The 20,220-nt window shown below is 49.1% G+C and overlaps 1 protein-coding gene across 8 annotated transcripts in view; it reads right to left on the reverse strand.

Moving 5' to 3' along the window:
- LOC129712453 (CMP-N-acetylneuraminate-beta-galactosamide-alpha-2,3-sialyltransferase 4-like) overlaps window positions 1-20,220 on the reverse strand; it is a 165,003-nt gene that overhangs the window by 45,855 nt on the left and 98,928 nt on the right. For all 8 annotated transcript variants that reach the window (XM_055660903.1, XM_055660897.1, XM_055660898.1 and 5 more), the window contains one exon: window positions 11,021-11,152. In XM_055660903.1, the coding sequence (XP_055516878.1) occupies window positions 11,021-11,152 (132 nt within the window). The remainder of the gene's footprint in view (window positions 1-11,020; window positions 11,153-20,220) is intronic.

The raw sequence follows: 20,220 nt of genomic DNA on the forward strand, positions 1-20,220 counted from the left end.
ACGCAAAAAGCTGGAGTAATTCAGCAGGACAGGCGGCATCTCTGGAGAGAAGGAAGGGGTGACGTTTCATGTTCAGACTCTTCTTTCCATAAAGGATGAGGTTACGAGAAAGTTCACGATGAATGGGCCAAAGTCAGCATGGTTTTGTGAAGGGGAGATCTTGCCTAATTAATCTGCTGGAATTCTTTGAAGAAGGAAATAGGCAGACAGACAATGGAGTCAGTGGGTGGTGTTTATCTCGATTTCCAGAAAGTATTTGATAAGGTGCCACAAATGTGGGTGTTAAGGACGATGTGCCCATGATATCAAAGGGCAGATTATTTTTAGACATACAGCATGGAATAGGCCTTTCAGTCCACCGAGTCTGCACCAACCAGCTATCCCTGCACCTTAACACTATCCTGCAATTTGGTAGAAGGAATAACGGCATAGAATATTTTCTAAATGGGGAGAGAATCGAGAAATCAGAGGTGCAAAGTAACTTGGGAGTGCAGGATTACCAAAGGGTTAATCTGCAAATCGAATTGGTAGTAAAGAAAGCAAATGTAATGCTAGCATTTATTTTGAGAGGGCTTGTATACAAAAACAGGGGTGCAATGCTGAGGCTCTATAAGGTGTAGGTCTGGCCGCATTTGGAATATTGTGAGCAATTTTGGGCATCAATGTGAAGTAAGCGCTGGCCCAGGAGAGGGTCCAGAGGAGGTTTACAAGAATGATCGCAGGAATGAGTAGGCTAACATATGTTGAGCGTTTGACGGTACTGGGCTTGTACTCGCTGGAGTTTAGAGGAATGAGGGGGGAATCTCATTGAAACTTACCGAATAGTGAAAGGCTTGGATAGAGTGGAGGTGGAGAGGATGTTTCCACTAGTTTCCACCAGAGGTCACAGCCTCAGAATTAAAGGACGTTCCTTTGGGAAGGAGATGAGGCGAAATGTCTTTAGTCAGAGGGGGGTGAGTCTGTGGAATTATTTGCCACACAAGGCTGTGGAGGCCAAGTCAATGGATATTTTGAAGGCAGAGAGATAGATTCTTGATTAGTACGAGTGTCAAGAGTTATGGGGAGAAGGCAGGAGAATGGGGTTAGAAGGGAGAGATAGATCAGCCATGATTGAATGGCGGAGTAGATTTGATTGGCCAAGTGGCCTAATTCTGCTCCTATCACTTATGACATGACATTTTGGCCTTTGGCATGAGATCCCAAAAGGTCTTAGAATCCTACAACTCTTCCTTTTTCTCTGCAAATCTGGTTCCTGGAGAAATACTTAAGTATCCTGCAACACAACATGCCATACTTGAGAAGCATTTCACATGCGGTGATCTGTGGAGTTCAGAAGTGGAAGCTAGTTGTAAAAAACATGTAACTTCAGCACCAGGTAACTCAGTGGGTCAGGCACCATCTCTGGAGTACATGGATAGGTGCTGTTTCAGGTCATGTAAGTCTGAAGAGGGTTCCCAATCCAAAACATTGCCCACCCTTGTCCTCGAGAGCTGCTGATGCTGTTGGCAGGTATAAGACTTTGGTGAGACCACATTTAGAATATTGTCTTCATTTTTGGGCACCATGTTACAGGAGAGATTTTGTCAAGCTTGAAAGGGTTCAGAAAAGATTTACCAGGATGTTGCCAAGACTTGGGGAACTGAGCTATAAGGAGAGGTTCAGAAGGTCAGGATTTTAATCCTTGGAGCAGAGGAGGATGAGAGGTGATCATATAGAGGTGTACAAAATCATGAGAAGAATTGATTAGGTAAACGCCTTTTGCCCAGAGTAGGGGATTCGAGAACTAGAAAACATAGGTTTAAGGTGAGGGGGAAAAGATTTAATGGAAATCTGAGTGCTAACATTTTCACACAAAGGGTGGTGGGTGTATGGAACGAGCTGCCGGAGAAGGTAGTTGAGACAGGTGCTATCGCAACTTTTAAGAAACATTTTGACAGGTACATGGATAGGATGGGTTTTGAGGGATAGAGGCCTAATGCAGGCAGGTGGGACTAATGCAGATGGGACATGTTTGTCAGTGTGGGCAAGTTGGGCCGAAGGGCCTGTTTCCACGCTGTATCACTCCATGACTATGATCCGCTGAGTTGCTCCTGCACTTGGGATAATAGGCAAGATTCCAGCATCTGCAGTTGCTTGAGTCTGCATTAAGGAAGGAGCTCTCAACCGCAACAACCTCTACCCAGCTATCTTCAGCTGCTTCATGAAAGACCTGTCTTCACATCATATCATGAATTGCTGGTAGAGACATGGATCCAGCTCCTCAAGGTACGCACATCATTCAAGCTTGGGTTGATGGATGTAAGATACTGACAGATTTTAAAACAACCATTGCAGAAAAGACTCTAAGGACAGATGTTTCACCTTATAGTCATTGAGTTTCCATAGTGGAAACAGACTCTTCTGCCCAACCTGCCCAAGTTGAACAATATGCCCCTTATCACTCTAAACCTGTCCTATCCATGTACCTGTCTAATTGTTTCTTACACATTGGGATAGTCCCAGCTTCAACTACCTCCTCTGGCAACTCGTTCATTACACCCACCACCCTTCATAAGAAAACATTACCCCTCAGATTCCTATTCAATCTTTCCCCTTCACCTTAAACCTTTGTCCTCTGGTCCACGATTCACCTACTCTGGGCAAGAGAGTCTGTGCATCTACCTGATCTATTCCTCCTACGATTTTATACACCTCCATAAAATCACCCCTCATCCACCTGCGCTCCAAGGAATATGGCCCTAACCAACTCAACCTGTCCCTCGAGCCCCAGCAATATCCTTGTAAATCTTCTCTGTACCCTTTCCAGCTTGACAACATCTTTCCTATAACATGGTACCCAGAACTGAACACAAACTCTAAAAGCAGCCTCACCAATGTCTTATATAACTGCAACATGACCTCCAAATATCTATACTCAGTACTCTGACTGATGAAGGGCAATGTGTCAAAAGCCTTTTTGACCACCCGATCTACCAGCGACTTGGCCTTCAAGGAACCATGCACCTGCACTCGTTGATGACCTCAGGGCGACGGTCAGATTCCAGCGGGACATCAGGGACTGCAACATCCTCTGCCTGACTGAAACATGGCTGACCTCGCTGATTCCGGATCAGGTAATCTGCCGAACCGAGTCCTTCACTCTCCACCGTGCTGTCAGAACAGAAGCATCTGGGAAATCCAAGGGTGGAGGAGTCTGCTTCATGACCAATAACAACTGGTGCAACCCTGGAAATATCAAGATGCTTTCCCGTTCCTGCTCGCTGGACCTGGAGCACCTGACAATCTCATGCCGCCCATTCTACCTTCCCCGGGAGTTCGGCTCAGTGATCGTCACAGCCGTCTACATTCCACCGCAGGCGGACACCGACATGGCACTATCGGCCCTACACGATGTGCTATGTCGACATCAAAACAAGTACCCGGATGCGGCTATGGTGGTGGCTGGAGATTTTAATAAATCAAATCTCAAGAAGGTCATGCCGAACTTCTACCAACACATCACGTGTGCCACCAGGGGGGAGAGAACTTTGGACCACTGCTACACACCGTTCAGGAAAGGCTACAAGGCCGTTTCTCTCCCTCCCCTAGGAAAATCTGACCACGCTGCCATTTTCCTGTTGCCAGAGTATAAACAGAGGATAGTTCGGGAAGCAGTATAGACGAGGGACGTAAAGCGGTGGTCCGACCAGTCAGAGGCCATGCTACAAGATGCACTGAGTGATGTCGACTGGAATATGTTCCAAGCAAGTTCCAGAGACGTCAGTGAGTTCGCGGAAGCAGTCACGGACTTCATCGGAACAGTAACCGACAACATCGTCCCCACGGTAAGGGTAAGCACCTTTCTGAACAAAAAACCCTGGGTAGACAGGTCTGTTCGTGTGGCCCTGAATGCTCGCACCGCTGCCTACAACTAGGGCCTGGCATCAGGAAACATGGACGTCTACAAGGCAGAGTGCTACCGACTGCGAAGGGCGGTGAAGGACGCAAAGAAGAGGTACAGGGACAAGATGGAGTCACAGATGGAGCAGCAGGACACCAGAAGCCTGTGGCAGGGGCTACGGATTGTAACCAACTACCGGAGCACCGCTCCCTCATCCGCATGTGCCGGCACCTCCCTAGCTGATGACCTGAACTCCTTTTACGCTCGTTTCGAGAGGGGCAACACCACCCCAGGTCTGCCGACTATCGACAATACCACCAGCGGGCTGGCTACCGAAGCTGAAGGGAGGAATATGCACACATTCTCGCTGTCCGAGCACGACGTGAGGAGGGCTCTGACACGGGTGAACACGAGAAAAGCTGCAGGCCCCGATGGCATCTCGGGGCGAGTACTCAAGTCCTGTACTACACAGCTAGCTCCAGTGCTCACTACATTATTCAACCTCTCCCTGGACAAGTCCGTGGTCCCTGCCTGCTTCAAAAAATCTATCATTGTACCGGTACCAAAAAATGCCTCCCCAGCCTGTCTGAATGACTGCCGTCCGGTGGCCCTTACCACGGTAGTCATGAAATGCTTTGAGAGGCTGGTGAAGAATCACATCTGCGCCTTCTTCCCTCGGAACATGGACCCGTTGCAGTTTGCATACCGTCCGAACTGATCCACGGACGATGCGGTCTCCCAGGTCTTGCACACCGCTCTCTCCCATCTGGACAACCAGAAGGGGGGCTACGTGAGGATGCTGTTCATAGACTACAGTTCAGCCTTCAACACGATAGTCCCCACCAGACTGGCCAGGAAGCTACTGGAATTGGGGCTCAACACCTCCCTGTGTGCCTGGGTCCTGGACTTCCTCACCGCCAGGCCCCAGGTAGTCAAGATGGGAGGGAATACATCAAAGTCCCTCACCCTAAGCACAGGATCACCCCAGGGTTGCGTCCTCAGCCCCCTATTGTACTCCCTGTACACACATGACTGGGTGGCTAGGTTCAGCTCCAATTCAATAATTAAGTTTGCTGATGACACTGTGGTGGTGGGCCTGATCTCAAACAACGACGAGAAGGCCTACCAGGAGGAGGTGGCTGATCTAGCACTCTGGTGCCAGGATAACAGCCTCCTCTTGAACATCAAAAAAACGAAGGAGCTGATCATGGACTGATCATGGAGGGCACATCATCCGAGGACGTACACTCCATTGAGGATAAATGGGGATCCTGTGGATAGGGTGAACTGTTTTAAATATCTGGGAGTCCACATCTCCGAGGATATGACATGGGCATCACACACCTCAGCACTCGTGAGTAAGGCAAGGCAGCGCCTTTACCACCTCAGGCAATTGAGGAAATTCAGAGTGTCTCCGAGGATCCTCCAGTGCTTCTACGCAGCGGCGGTGGAAAGCATCTTGTCCGGGAACATTACCATCTGGTTTGGGAATTGCTCTGCCAAGGACAAGAAGGCTCTGCAGAAAGTAGTGCGTTCGGCCGAACGCACTATGGGAACTTCACTTGCCCCCCTGCAGGAACTATACATCAGGAGGTGCAACTCCAGAGCCAACAATATCATGGGAGACCACTTCCACCCCTGCAACGGACTGTTCCAGCTGCTACGGTCAGACAAACGCCTCCGTTGCCATGCGGTGAGAACAGAGAGGTTGAGAAGGAGTTTCTTCCCAGAGGCCATTCGGACTGTAAACGCTTATCTCACCAGGGACTAAATCTACTGAACGTTTTTCCTTCCATTATTTATTATGTAAACGAATATGTGTGTTATGATTGTGTTTATAGGTTGTTTGTCTTTTTGCACAAAAGTCCGCGAGCATTGCCACTTTCATTTCACTGCACATCTCGTATGTGTATGTGACAAATAAACTTGACTTGACTTGACTTGACTTGATGCCTCTGCTATGCAACACTCCCCAGAGCCCTACCTTCCCCTGTGTGCGTCATGCCCATGTTAGACTTTCCAAAATGCAACAGCTCATATTTCTCTGTCAATAAACATATCCAGGTTGCCACTCACTCGGATGATTCATGATTTGTTTTCAACGAAGAATGCAAATCAATTACAGCGAACAACTGGATAAACCGGTCTCGCTTGAGAGTCAAGTGGTAAAAAAAGCCGCTGGCTGTTTCATGGTGACAGGTTTAGCGTCTCAATTACATCAAAGTTACATCAACACCATGGCTGATTGATCTTTCCCTCTCAACCCCATTCTCCTGCCTTCTGTGGAATTCATTGCCAAAGTTGGCCTTTGAGGCCAAGTTGAGAATGGAAAGAAGAGAAACAATGGGAAAGTCTGGATGGCCATGGCAGAAAGAGCTGAGGTATTCAGCAAAGTGGTCATCTAGTCTGGACTCAGTTTAGTTTAGTTTAGTTTAGTTTAGTTTAGTTTAGCCCTTCGGCCCACCGAGTCCACACTGACCAGCGATCCCAGCACATTAACATTATCCTACACACTCTAGAGACAATTTTAAACAAGCAAATTAACCTGCAAACCTTTGGAGTGTGGGAGGAAATCGAAGATCTCAGAGAAAACCCATGCAGGTCACGGGGAGAACGTACAAACCCCATACAGACAATAATAATAATAATAATAATACTAATGCATTTTATTTGCTGGCACCTTTCTGGACACCCAAGGACACCTTACATGACATAAAATCACAATACATTTATCAATATTAAAATCAAGTTGATTAAAAACAAAAACAAAAAAAAAATACACAAAACATATTAAGTCATTAAAATCAGGGTGAACATGGTGGAAGTTATGTCGGGTATGCTAATCTAAACAGGTGTGTTTTGAGTTGTGATTTGAATTGGTCGATAGTGTCCAGGTGACGGATGGGAGGTGGGAGAGTGTTCCAGAGACGTGGGGCAGAACAGCTGAAGGCTCTGGCACCCATGGTGCTGAGTCTAAATGTGGGGACAGTTAAAATTGCAGCTGAGGAGGAACAAAGTGTCCGGGAAGGAGAGTATGGTAGCAGCAGGTCAGAGAGGTATTGGGGAGCAAGGTGGTGTAGGGCTTTGAAGGTCAGCAGTAAAATCTTGTAGTTAATCCGGTGGTGCACAGGGAGCCAGTGGAGCTGAGTGAGGATGGGTGTGATGTGGTCCGATGATCTGGTGCGGGTGATGATCCGGGCTGCAGAGTTCTGAATGCATTGGAGGCGATGAAGAAGTTTATTGGAGGTGCAAGTGAGGAGGGCGTTGCAGTAATCGGTGCGGGATGTGACCAGAGCGTGGATGAGGACTTTTGTATTGTCTTTGGAGAGGGAGGGGCGGAGTCTGGAGATGTTGCGGAGATGAAGACAAGCACTCATAGTGAGGAAGGATTGAACTTGGGTCTCTGACGCAGTAAGGCAGTAACTCTACTACTACGCCACCTTGCCGCCCTCTGTGTTTGGGTATTAGTCATCCTTGCGGCACCACTGACTAGAAACGTAATTAGCCAAGCACAAAAATAATATGGCCACAAGGCCGAGGCCAGAGGGTATAACCCCAAAGTGAATCACTTCCTGACTCCTCAAATACATGCTTTATTTCTTCCTTCCTGGCCAATCCCTCAGGGTCAACGAGTTGCTTCCACTCAACTGTTGAGGGTCCTGAGGAGGAGGATGATAAGGCCAGTGTGGGAATGTGAACTCTTCCACGTAAGGACAGAATTACTCACCAAACCAAAAATATTCTTTCCACCATCTGCAGGGCATGGTTCTGAAGAGAATGGAACCATGCCCACACATCTGGAATTTGGTGGAATCCTGTCCACACATCTGGAGTGAGATAGACCCCTGTCCACAGAGTGAGATTGAACCATCTTCACACATCTGGAATGTGATAGAACCCATCCCACGCATCTGGAGTGAGATGGACCCCTGCCCACGCATCTGGAATTTGGTGGAATCCTGTCCACACATCTGTAGTGTGATAGAACCCTGTCCACACATCTGGAATGTGATAGAACCCTGTCCACACATCTGGAGTGAGATGGAAGCATCTTTACACACCTGTAGCATGATGGAACCATTTTTATGCATCTCGATTTAGAAAGAACCCTGCCCACACAGCTGGAGTGAGATGGACCCCTGCCCACGCATCTGGAGTTTAATGGAATACTAGTGTGTAATGAGTGGGAGAGTGGGATAAGATGGAAGTAGTGTAAATGGGTAATCGATGGTTGGCATGGACTCGATGGACTGAAGGGCCTTTTCCATGCTGTATCTCTAAAACTAAATTCAGATTGCATCTTTCCTGTCTCTTTCATGTTCTGCCATGTTTGTGAATTTAGTCATTACTGCATCGTAGGATGCCTGGTATATTGTGCACTGCAAGTAAGCCAATGAAGGATTCATCTGCCTAGTCACTTGGAAATGCAGAGGCCGCTTTACTAAAGGAAGGCACAGTGCTGGAGTAGCTCAGTGGGTCGGGCAGCTTCTCTGGATCCCTTATACAATAATACGCTCGATACAGAACGGTCTGAAGAAGGGTCCCACCCCAAAACATTGCTTATCCATGTTCTCCACAGATGCTGCCTGGCCATAAGACATATGAGCAGAATTAGGCCATTCGGCCCATTGAGTTTGCTCCGTCATTTGATCGTGGCTGATCTATTTTTCCCTCTTGGCCCCATTTTACTGCCTTCTCCCGGTAACCTTTGACGACCTTACTTATCAATCTCCGCTTTAAAAATACCCAATGACTTGGTCTCCACTGCCGTCTGTGGTAATATTGAGTTACTTGGGCACTTTGTGGCTTAACCTGTGTGTATTGTTGTATAAGGGATCTATGTTGGTCAGTACAGAGTGCATTCTCAGGGACAGAGGGATGAAGGGCTTGTTTTCATGCTGTATCTCTAAACTAAACTAAACTAAACTAAAATAAACCAAAGTAAATGTGCTGCCTGGCCCACTGAGATACTCCTGCACTTTGTGTTTTGGTCAAGACTCCAGCATCAGCCACCTCTTGTGTCTATCTGCAGCAGTATCTCAAGGCTCTCCAAGTCAAAATTCCTTTTATATATCTTGCATGTTCCACATTAGGAATTAATGCACACTAGGAACTGCAGATGCTTAATTACTAAAACAAAACACAAGATGTTGGAGTTACACAACGGGTCAGCCAGCACCTGTGGAGGGAGTGGACATGCATTGTTTCAGGTCGGGGTCCTTCTTCAGACTGACTGTTGTAGGGGAGGGGGGGGGGAAGCTGGTAAAGTGGCTTCATTTACAATTAGACAATTTGAATGCACATTGTACTATAAGAACTTTTGAGTTCTTGTGGGCGGCACAGTGGCGCTGCAATAGAGTTGCTCAAGTTGATGCTACAGCGCCAGAGACCCAGGTTCGATCCTAACCACTGGTGCTGTCTGTAGGGTCTTCTTGTGACCTGGGAAAACGAGTGCTCCGGTTTCCTCCCACACTCCAATAATGGCTAATGTAGGCTAATTGGCTTGGTTAAAATTGTAAATTGTCCCTAGAGTGTGAAGGATAGTGTTAGTGTGCGGGGATCGCTGGTTGGTGCCGACTCGGTGGGCCGAAGGGCCAGTTTCTGCATCGTATCTCGAAACTAAACTAAATTGCAGACTGTGGGAGACAAACCTCTCTTACTCACGCTGTCTTGGCAAGGCCAAGAGCATTCTCAGAGACGAGTCACATCCTGCCAATTCCCTTTTCACTCCTCAGGCAACAAGTACAGAAGAGTGAAAAAGCAGAGCTTCAGGGACTGCTTCTTCTCAGCTATCATCTGGCAACTGAATTATCCGAGCACAACCAGAGAGCTGGAGAAATACTGGAGAAACTCAGTGGGTAAGGCAGCACTTATGGAGCGAATGGACTTCACCTGCTGAGTTTCTGCAGCATTTTTGTCGACCTTCAATTTTTCCATCATCTGCAGTTCTTTCTTGAACTACTATCTACCTCTTTTGCGACCCTCAGAATATCTTTATCACCAGGGGCACCGGGGAGATGGCCAGCCCCGCCAGCAGTCTGCTCGTTTTTTTCATATTTTTGTTATTTTTAGTGTTTGTTAAAAGTTTGACGATATACTTCGGTTTGTTTTATGTGGGGGGCGGGGGGGGGGGATCGGGGGAAACTTGTTTTCAAGTTTCTTACCTTCCCGGAGATGTAATCAATTTTCGGATCACATTCTCCGGGCTCTGCGGCCTACCATCGCTGGAGCTGGAATCCTCCTCGGACTGTCGTGAGTCCCACCGCGGGGCATGGGCTTAACATCGGAGCGGATCCCTTGCCTGAGATCGCTCCCACCACGGTCTGCGGACTTACCATCAAGGGCTCACAGTCTCGGGAGAGGCTAGTCGGGAGCTCCAATGCCGCAGAAGGTTCGACCAGCCCCGACGCGAGGTTGGATCGCCCGGCGCGGGGGAGCTGACAACCCCCCGATGCGGGAGCTGAACGCCTTGATGCAGAGGGCCCGAACGCCACTGGCTACAGGAGCCAAGACCGTCCCGTTAACGGGGGCTCGAGAGCCCCGACCAAGGAAGATCACAAGGGAAGGACTTGAACTTTATTTCACCTTCAATCACAGTGAGGAATGCGTAGGAGTCACTGTGGTGGATGTTCATGTTAAATGTGTGTTTGAGTCTGTTGCTTTTAATGACCTGGCCAGTGAAATTCCTCATATGTTGCAAAACATACTTGGCGAATAAAATCTGATTCTGATTCTGATTCTTTGCTCAGACCTTACTGGCTTTATCTTACACTAAACATGATTCCTTTATCCTGTACCTATACACTGTAAATGGCTTGATTGTAATCGTGGAGTGGAAGATTGCAACCTTCATGTGGTCCGCCCTGTTTTGACTAATGCAATCAACTCTACATGCCAAAACGGAAGATCAAATAGAACAAGTTGTCCAACAACATTAGGCTGTGCATGCCACATGAAAGAAAAATATTGTAATCATATGTTGTCTTTCTGCTGATGGGGCAGTACATGACAAAAGCTTTTCACTCCACCTCAGTGCACGTGACAATAAACAAAACTAAACACATCCCCAGCGGCCAAGAGTTTAGCATCTTGGTTCCCGACATTCTTAACTGTTACAGTTAAAACAGAAAGAAGCCTCACCTTGTAGAAGGAATGTGGTTGGTGCAATAATGTTTCCACTGCTTGTTGTAGGTAAAGGGGGCTGAGCATCCGAACCTTGGAAGGATCCAAGGTGTTTATCGAGGCTGGCTTTCTCCAGAATCCATCCACTATCTGCCGGGCAAAATCAACACAAATTGAGAAGGGATGATCATCCACTTGACTACATAATGATGTTTTGTTTAGAGATGCACCATGGAAACAGACCCTTTGGCCCAACGAGTCCACGTCAGCCATCTATCATTCGCAGGGCTGCCAACTCTCACGCATTGAGCGTGAGAGCCACGCATTTCACAACATTCTCATGCTCTCATGCTGATCACAAATTTCTCACGCTCAAAAATCTGCAGGTGCTGGAAGTTCAAAATGAAGAGGCGAGTAGAAACCATGAGGGGGAAAGTTTAGTAGTTTTATTTTTCCTGTGTAGATGGCGTGCTAAGTGAGACATAGCGGTGGACCCAGCACCGACCCCCCACCCCCCACCGAGGGACCACTCACACCTCAACACTGTCACCTCCAGCGGCTCAGTGTCCATCGGCCGCTCTGTCCACCACACCCCATGGAGATTTAACCCCAGCTCAGAGCCAGGAGCGGACTGGGTGAGTGGGGGCGTCGGTGCCGCCTCCGGAGCCGCGGGAATGAATCTTGGGCTAAGGCTCCGGGCTGATGCCTGACCTCCGAGTCACTGACCCTCACCTCCCCCGGACCCCAGCTGGACACAAAGTACCTGGGCCGGCCCGCATTCCCGGGGGCGGAAGCTACGGGGGAGGGGGGGGAGAGGGAAATGCTCCCCAGGCAACGCCAAGTCTCCGCTCACTCCGGATGTTGCCTCCGCTTCACTGGCACACACTCACACACATACACACAGGCACACACATGGTTTAAAGGGATATAGGCCATATGCGGATCAATGGGACTAGTTTTGATGGGGCACCTTGATCTGCTTGAACAAGTTGGGATGAATGCTGTAAGACTATGACACATTGTAGAAAGGGTGCAATTGTTCTGGAGAGGATCCAGGGGCGATTTATGAAGATGTTGTCTGGAATTTTTTTTTTCACTTTGAAGAAAGATTTGATAACTGGGATTGTATTCTCTGCAGCAACAGAGGTGAAGAAAAAACTTAGCCGAAGTGAATAATATTATGAGAATAGGACCTGTTTTGCTTATCAAAGAGTGTAGGAAGGAACTGTAGATTCTGGTTTAAACTGAAATTGACACTAAAAGCTAGAAAAACTCAGCAGTACAGGCAGCATCTCTGGAAAGAAAGAATGGGTGATGTTTTGAGTCGAGACCTTCAGACTGAAGAGGTGGAAAACCAGCCATAAAACCCAATGACTGGAGATATGTGTTATCCAACTAAGGGCAGAAATCAGAATCATGTGTTCATCTTTATTGACGTGACACCATAATAAATATATTACAGAAAAAATAATTTAACGAGGTGGCACGGTGGCGCAACAGCAGAGTTGCTTCCTTACTATCACATGGGTTTTCTCTGGATATTCTGGTTTCTCCCACATCCGAAAGGAGTGCAGGTTTGTAGGTTAATTGACTTGTGTAAATTGTCACTTGCGTGTAGGATGGAACTGGTGTATGATAGATTATTGGTGTGGACTTGGTGGGGTGAAGGGCCTGCTTAACATATATATCTTATCTTAATTTCATTGAACCATATACAATTGAATATGTGATATTATTTTTGTTTCTATAGTCAAAGGGTAAGGTTGACTGATTTATTTGTGCAGAATAGTGAAGGAAGTCCGACTCTTGCCTTGTTTCTCCGTTTCTTTCTCTGTATATATGCATAACAGCATGAATTATAATCTGATTTCCATATATGAATATAATTCATGTGCTGTACCAGTTGATCATAGCCTGGCTCTATTGTGGAATGTAATTAGGAATGTAATTTAGCCTAACCTTATTCGTACCTAATCCAATTTAAAGCATAAATATTGCATTCAAGTGTATGTTAAAAGACTCGCTACAGTATGCACCAGTTTGCACAATTTCAAGCTGAAAAATGCGAAAGCTCCCTACCGTGGGAGGGGTGACGCTCTCCTCCTACAACCTCCCCCCCTCGGTCACTACGCTCCCTCACAATTTCTCACTCTCAACTCTCACCCAATGTTGGCAGCCCTGCATCCGTTCAGGTTCACGCTAGTTCTATGTTCTCCCACTTTCTCATCAACGCCCTACATGCCAGGGGGATTTATTTTTATTTACAGGCGCCAATTAACCTACAATTCGTTGGGATGTGAGAGGAAACCAGAGCACCCAGAAGAAACCCACATTTTTAGTTTTAATTTTAGAGATACAGAATGGAAATAGACTCCTTGGCCTACCGTTTCCACGACGACCATCGATCACCCTAGTTCTATGTTATCCTACACACTAGGGGCAATTTACAGAACCCAAATAACCTACACACCTGCACGTCTTTGGAATGTGGTAGAAAACCAGAGGACCGGAGAAAATCCAACCTGTCACAGGGAGAACGTGCAAACTCCACGCAGTCAGCACCCAAAGTCAGGAGCTAACCTGTGTCTCTAGCTCTGTGAGACAGCAGCGCCACCCGCTGTAGCACTGTGCCATTCTGATGAGTTGTTTCAAATGTGCCTGGACACCTTTATACACATGGTGCCAAAGTGCACATCCCTATATGGATGGCACAGTGGCGCAGCGGTAAAGTTGTTGCCTTACAGCGCTTACAGCGCCAGAGACCAGGGTTCGATCCCGACTATGGGTGCTGTCTGTATGGAATTTGTATGTTCTCCCCATGACCACGTGGGTTTTCTCTGAGTTCTTGGGTTTCCGCCCACACTCCAAAGACCTACAGGTATGTGGGTTAATTGGCTTGGTATAAATATTTTCAAAAAACTGTCTCTCGTGTGTGTAGGATCGTGTTAATATGCGGGGATCGCTGGTTGGTGCAGACTCCATGGGCCGAAGGGCTTGTTTCCGCGCGGTATCTCTAAACTAAACTATCAATACTATGGAGCTCTCAGACACCGGATCAGTAGTCCCAGGATTATCCGACTAAGCAGTTTGCTTTCTGTCCAATATTCCTGAATCAACATACGATCATGCACCTTAGATTGTCTTGGTTATAACATAGTGACTGGTTCACTACCATCTCAACATTGCAAAACACACTCCAGCTGCCTATCCTGCAATCATTCATTCCACTCCCATTCCAACCTGTCTCACTTTGGACACCTAGAGTGGTCCGGTGAAGACCAATGATAAACCATCTTGTTTTCCATTGCGGGAAGGATGTCAACACTTTAGAAAAGGCGCAGGAGAGGTTTATCCGAATGTTGCCTAGATTAGAAAATATCAGTCTAGGACTAGAGGTCATAGCCTCAGAATTAAAGGACGTTCTTTTAGGGAGTAGATGAGAAAAATATATATCATATAATATAACTAAAAGTATTCGTCTTGTTGGTGTGTGTGTGTCTGTCTGTATGCGTGTCTATCTGTGTGTGTGTCTGCGTGTGGGTCATAGAAACATAGAAACATAGAAATTAGGTACAGGAGTAGGCCATTCGGCCCTTCTAGCCTGCACCGCAATTCAATATGATCATGGCTGATCATCCAACTCAGTATCCCGTACCTGCCTTCTCTCCTTACCCTCTGATCCCCTTGGCCACAAGGGCCACATCTAACTCCCTCTTAAATATAGCCAATGAACTGGCCTCAACTACCCTCTGTGGCAGAGAGTTCCAGAGATTCACCACTCTCTGTGTGAAAAAAGTTCTCCTCATCTCGGTTTTAAAGGATTTCCCCCTTATCCTTAAGCTGTGACCCCTTGTCCTGGACTTCCCCAACATCGGGAACAATCTTCCTGCATCTAGCCTGTCCAACTCCTTAAGAATTTTGTAAGTTTCTATAAGATCCCCTCTCAATCTCCTAAATTCTAGAGAGTATAAACCAAGTCTATCCAGTCTTTCTTCATAAGACAGTCCTGACATCCCAGGAATCAGTCTGGTGAACCTTCTCTGCACTCCCTCTATGGCAATAATGTCCTTCCTCAGATTTGGAGACCAAAACTGCACGCAATACTCCAGGTGTGGTCTCAAATCCTCTTGCTATGAAAGCCAACATACCATTCGCTTTCTTTACTGCCTGCTGCACCTGCATGCCTACCTTCAATGACTGGTGTACCATGACACCCAGGTCTCGCTGCATCTCCCCCTTTCACAATCGGCCACCATTTAGATAATAATCTGCTTTCCCGTTTTTGCCACCAAAATGGATAACCTCACATTTATCCACATTATACTGCATCTGCCAAACATTTGCCCACTCACCCAGCCTATCCAAGTCACCTTGCAGTCTCCTAGCATCCTCCTCACACCTAACACTGCCCCCCAGCTTAGTGTCATCCGCAAACTTGGAGATATTGCCTTCAATTCCCTCATCCAGATCATTCATATATATTGTAAATAGCTGGGGTCCCAGTACTGAGCCTTGCGGTACCCCACTAGTCACTGCCTGCCATTGTGAAAAGGACCCGTTTACTCCTACTCTTTGCTTCCTGTTTGCCAGCCAGTTCTCTATCCACATCAATACTGAACCCCCAATACCATGCCAGGGTCTGCGTGTGTGTCTCTATGTACGTGTGTCTGTGCGTGTGTGTGTGTCTGCCTGTGTGTGTGTGTGTCTGCGTGTGTCTATATGTGTGTGTGTGTGTTGATCGAAAAATGTATGTAACTATTTCCTTGTGTATTCTAGGTTACACAAAAAAGCTGGAGAAACTCAGCGGGTGCAGCAGCATCTATGGAGCGAAGGAAATAGGCAACGTTTCGGGCCGAAACCCTTCTTCCTTGTGTATTCTATTTGTGTCTGCACAAGATAGACTGACACCGAAGCTGCCTAGGGCACAAGTAATTGACAGGTCGAGGTCAAGAGATTAAGAGTCTTGCAGAACTTGCAGAACGGCTAATCTTGCATAGGTGTAACTTTCCACAGCTAAATGTTATTTCCTTTGAATTCTGAGTGTCCTTGTTCATTACCATTTGTCTGGATGCTTTTTGTCTAAATCAATGTATAAAAGAGATGGTTTTCAGCATTAGCTCTGAGAGGACTCCCACAGACACTTGGGTTCTGTGTGACTCTCTCTCACAATAATGTTCGTTCAGTTTCTACCTCCGTTTTTGTAATAGTCTTTGTTGGAACATTTCTAACATGTGTGTGCGTGTGTGTGTGTGTCTGCGTGTGTGTCTCTATGTGTGTGTGTCTGTGTGTGTGCGTGTGTGTCTGTGTGTGTTTGTCTGTGTGTGTGTGTGTGTGTGTGTGTGTGTGTGTGTGTGTGTGTGTCTGTGTGTCTCTGCGTGTGTGCTTGCGTGTGTGTGTGTGTGCGTGCGTGTGTGTGTGGTGTGTGTGTTTGCGCGTGTGTGAATCTGGTTAATTCCTATTTTCTTCCAAACGCCAGATCACAGCCTTCCCATATTCACACATCCTACTCACATTTTTCCCCTGGAGGTGATAAACATCTTCCCGTCGCATTCCCACCTATATTTCCGAAGTTATTAATTCTTTACATTTTAAAAACAACCCCTCGGAAAAAAATACCCGAGTGACATCACAATGCACTCTCAAGGCAGGATGGGACACTCCGGGAGGCAGGCGCACTCCAGCGCTCGTGGTGAAGGAGGAGTGGCGGCGGCTGCCAGCGCCCGACGGCCGACGGTGGTGCCGCGGGATGGGGCCGTGACCGGGGCCGAGAAAGAAGCCGCTACTGGAACCAAGGACGAGCCTATGTCCGGGGTCAGGGACGAGCCCAGAGATGTAGTCGGGGCCAGCACTGGAGCCCAGGCAGCGGCCGAGCTGATGACTGGAGTCTACAGCCAGAACCGGCCTAAGAACTAGGCTGAGTTCCAGGCCCTGGTGCTGCTCTATGACTTGAGTAGGTCCTGGGGCAAGGAATGGGAGTGAGGGGTTGAGGATGAGGGAAATGAGGAGGAGGGAAAGGGGCTATGGAATGGGGTGGTAGAGGGAGAACCGTGTGAAGGAGTGGAGATGCCCCCTCCCTATCTAGGAAGGAGATGCCCCCTACCCAGTCTACCCCCCTCACTCTCCCTCCCTCGCCCTCTCCCTCTCTACCCTCCCTCACCCCCCACTCTACCCCTCTCCCTCTCTACCCTCCCTCTCTCTCTCTCTCTCTCTATCCCCCTCTCTCTCTACCCCTCCCCCTCCCTCCTCCATCCTCCCTCTCTCCCCTCCCCTCCCATTCGCTCTCCCTCTCTACCCCTCCCCCTCCATCTCTACCACCCCTCCCTCTCTGGGGAATGAAGAGGGAAGGTGAAGAGGAAGCAGGAGGGAGTGCTGGGGGATGAGGAGAAGAAATGAGGCCGTGCCTGCGCAGTTGGGGGCTATGTGTGAGTTGAACAATATTGCTTTGGGGGAATGGGTAAATGGTGGAATGTTACATTGGGGGAGCAGATGCAATGGGTTTGTACTTGTCGTGTGTGTGTGTGTGTGTGTGTGTGTGTGTGTGTGTGTGTGTGTGTGTGTGTGTGTGTGTGTGTGTGTGTGTGTGTGTGTGTGTGTGTGTGTGTGTGTGTGTGTGTGTGTGTGTGTGTGTGTGTGTGTGTGTGTGTGTGTGTGTGTGTGTGTGTGTGTGTGTGTGTGTGTGTGTGTGTGTGTGTGTGTGTGTGTGTGTGTGTGTGTGTGTGTGTGTGTGTGTGTGTGTGCGTGTGCGCGTGTGTGTGTGTGTGTGTATGCGTGTGTGTGTGTATCTGGTTAATTCCTATCTTCTTCCAAACGCTAGGCCACAGACTTCCCATTTTCACACATCCTACTCACAGTTTTCCCGTGGTGGTGATAAACATCTTCCCATTGCCACCTATATTTCCAAAGTTATTGATCCTTGACATAATAAAAACAGCCTGAACTCACCCACTTTGGGGAAAAAATCCAAGTGACATCACAATGCACTAGCAAGGCCGGACGGGACACTCTGAGAGGGAGTGGCGGAGGCTGCCGGCATCGGACGACCAACGGGGGGTGGGTGGAGCCGTGGTGACTGAGCCTGGTGCTGGTGTTGACTGGGCTGGTGGATGGTGCTGGTGCTGGGTGCTGGTGGGTGCTGGTGTGTGTGTGGTGTTGGTGTGTGGTGTGGTGTGTTGTGGTGGAGGTGCCTGTGTGTGGGTGCTGGTGTGGTGTTGTTGTGGTGCTGGTGCTGGTGTGTGTGTGTTGGTGTTGGTGTGTGGGTGTGTTTGGTGCTGGTGCTGGTGGTGTGGTGTGTGGGTGCTGGTGCTGGTGTGGTGCTGGTGTGTGGTGTGGTGTGGGTGCTGTGTGTGTGGTGTGTGTGTGTGTTGGTGCTGGGTGTGGGGTGGGCTGTGGTGTGGTGGTGTTGTGTGTGGGTGTTGTGTGTGGTGGGTGTTGGTGGTTGCCGAGTGTTGGTGCTGGTGCTGTGTGTGGGTGGTGGTGTGTGGTGGTGGTGCCGGTGGTGTGGTGCTGGTGCTGGTGTGGTGTGTGCTGGTGTGGTGTGTGGGTGTGGTGTGTTGGTGCTGGTGCTGGTGTGGTGGTGTGGTGCTGGTGCTGGTGTGTGGTGCTGGTGCTGGTGCTGGTGTTGGTGTGTGGTGTGGTGGGTGGTGTGTGTGCTGGTGTGTGGTGTGCTGGTGTTTGTGTGTGTGGTGTTGGTGGTGTGGGTGCCGTGTGGAGCCGGCTGTGGTGTGGTGTGGTGTGTGTGTGTTGGTGTTGGTGTGTTGTGTGGAGTGGGTGTGGTGCTGGTGATGCTGGTGTGTGTGTGTGTGTGTGGTGTTGGTGTGTGTGTGTTGTGTGGGTGTGTTGTTGGTGGTTGTGTTGGTGCTGGTGCTGGTGCTGTGCTGGTGTGGTGTGTGTTGGTGTGGTGCTGTGGTGGTGTGGTGGGTGTGTTGTGTGGTGTGGTGTGGTGTGGTTGCGGTGTGGTGTGGTGGTGTGTTGGGTGTGTGGTGTGGTGTGGGTGTTGGTGCTGGTGTGGTGGTGGTTGGTGTGGGTGTGGTGCTGGTGCTGGTGTTGGTGTGGTGTTGTGTTGGTGTGTTGTGGTGCTGGTGTGTGGTGCTGGTGTGCTGGTGATGGTGTGGTGTTGGTGTTGGTGCGTGTGGTGTGCTGGTGTGTGTGGTGGTGTGTGGTGCCGAGCCTGGTGCTGGTGCTGGTGTGTGGTGTGTGGGTGGGTGGTGCTGGTGTTGGTGCTGGTGGGTGGTGTTGGTGGTGTGGTGTTGGTGTGTGTGTGCGGTGTGGTGGTGCTGGTGTGTGTGTGCTGTGCTGTGTGTTGGTGCTGGTGCTGTGGTGTTGTGGTGGTGTGGGTGGTGCTGGTGTTGGTGGTGGTGTTGGTGTTGGTGTGGTGTTGTGTGCTGGTGGTGTGCTGGTGCTGGTGCTGTTGCTGGTGCTGGTGCTGGTGCTGGTGCTGGGTGTGGTGCTGGTGCTGGTGTGCTGGTGGTGCTGGTGCTGGTGTTGGGTGTTGGTGTGGTGTGCTGGTGTTGGTGCTGGTGGTGCTGGTGCTGGGTGCTGGTGTGGTGCTGTGTGGTGGTGTTGGTGCTGGTGTTGGTGCTGGTGCTGGTGCTGGTGTTGGTGCTGGTGCTGGTGCTGGTGTGGTGGTGTGGTGCTGGTGTTGGTGCTGGTGTTGGTGTTGGTGTTGGTGCTGGTGTTGGTGCTGGTGTTGGTGTTGGTGCTGGTGTTGGTGTTGGTGCTGGTGTTGGTGCTGGTGCTGGTGTTGGTGTTGGTGCTGGTGCTGGTGTTGGTGTTGGTGCTGGTGCTGGTGCTGGCGTTGGTGTTGGTGCTGGTGCTGGTGAGGGTGCTGGTGCTGGTGCTGGTGTTGGTGCTGTGCTGGTGTGTGGTGTTGGTGTGGTGTTGGTGCTGGGTGTGGTGTTGTGTTGTTGTGGTGTTGTGCTGGTGCTGGTGTGGTGTGGTGTTGGTGTGTTGGTGTGGTGTGTGGTGTTGTGTGGTGGAGCCGGGTGCTGGTGTTGTGTGTGTGTGCTGGTGGTGTGTGGTGTGGTGTGTGGTGGTGTTGGTGCTGGTGTTGGTGTGGTGTTGGTGTTGGTGCTGGTGGTGTTGGTGTTGGTGTGGTGTTGGTGTTGGTGCTGGTGTTGGTGCTGGTGGGTGTTGGTGTTGGCTGGTGTTGGTGCTGGTGTTGGTGGTGTTGGTGTTGGTGTTGGTGTTGGTGCTGGTGCTGGTGTTGGTGCTGGTGCTGG

Source organism: Leucoraja erinacea, chromosome 32 (assembly GCF_028641065.1).
Source record: "Leucoraja erinacea ecotype New England chromosome 32, Leri_hhj_1, whole genome shotgun sequence".
In the NCBI taxonomy this organism is placed as follows: domain Eukaryota; kingdom Metazoa; phylum Chordata; class Chondrichthyes; order Rajiformes; family Rajidae; genus Leucoraja; species Leucoraja erinaceus.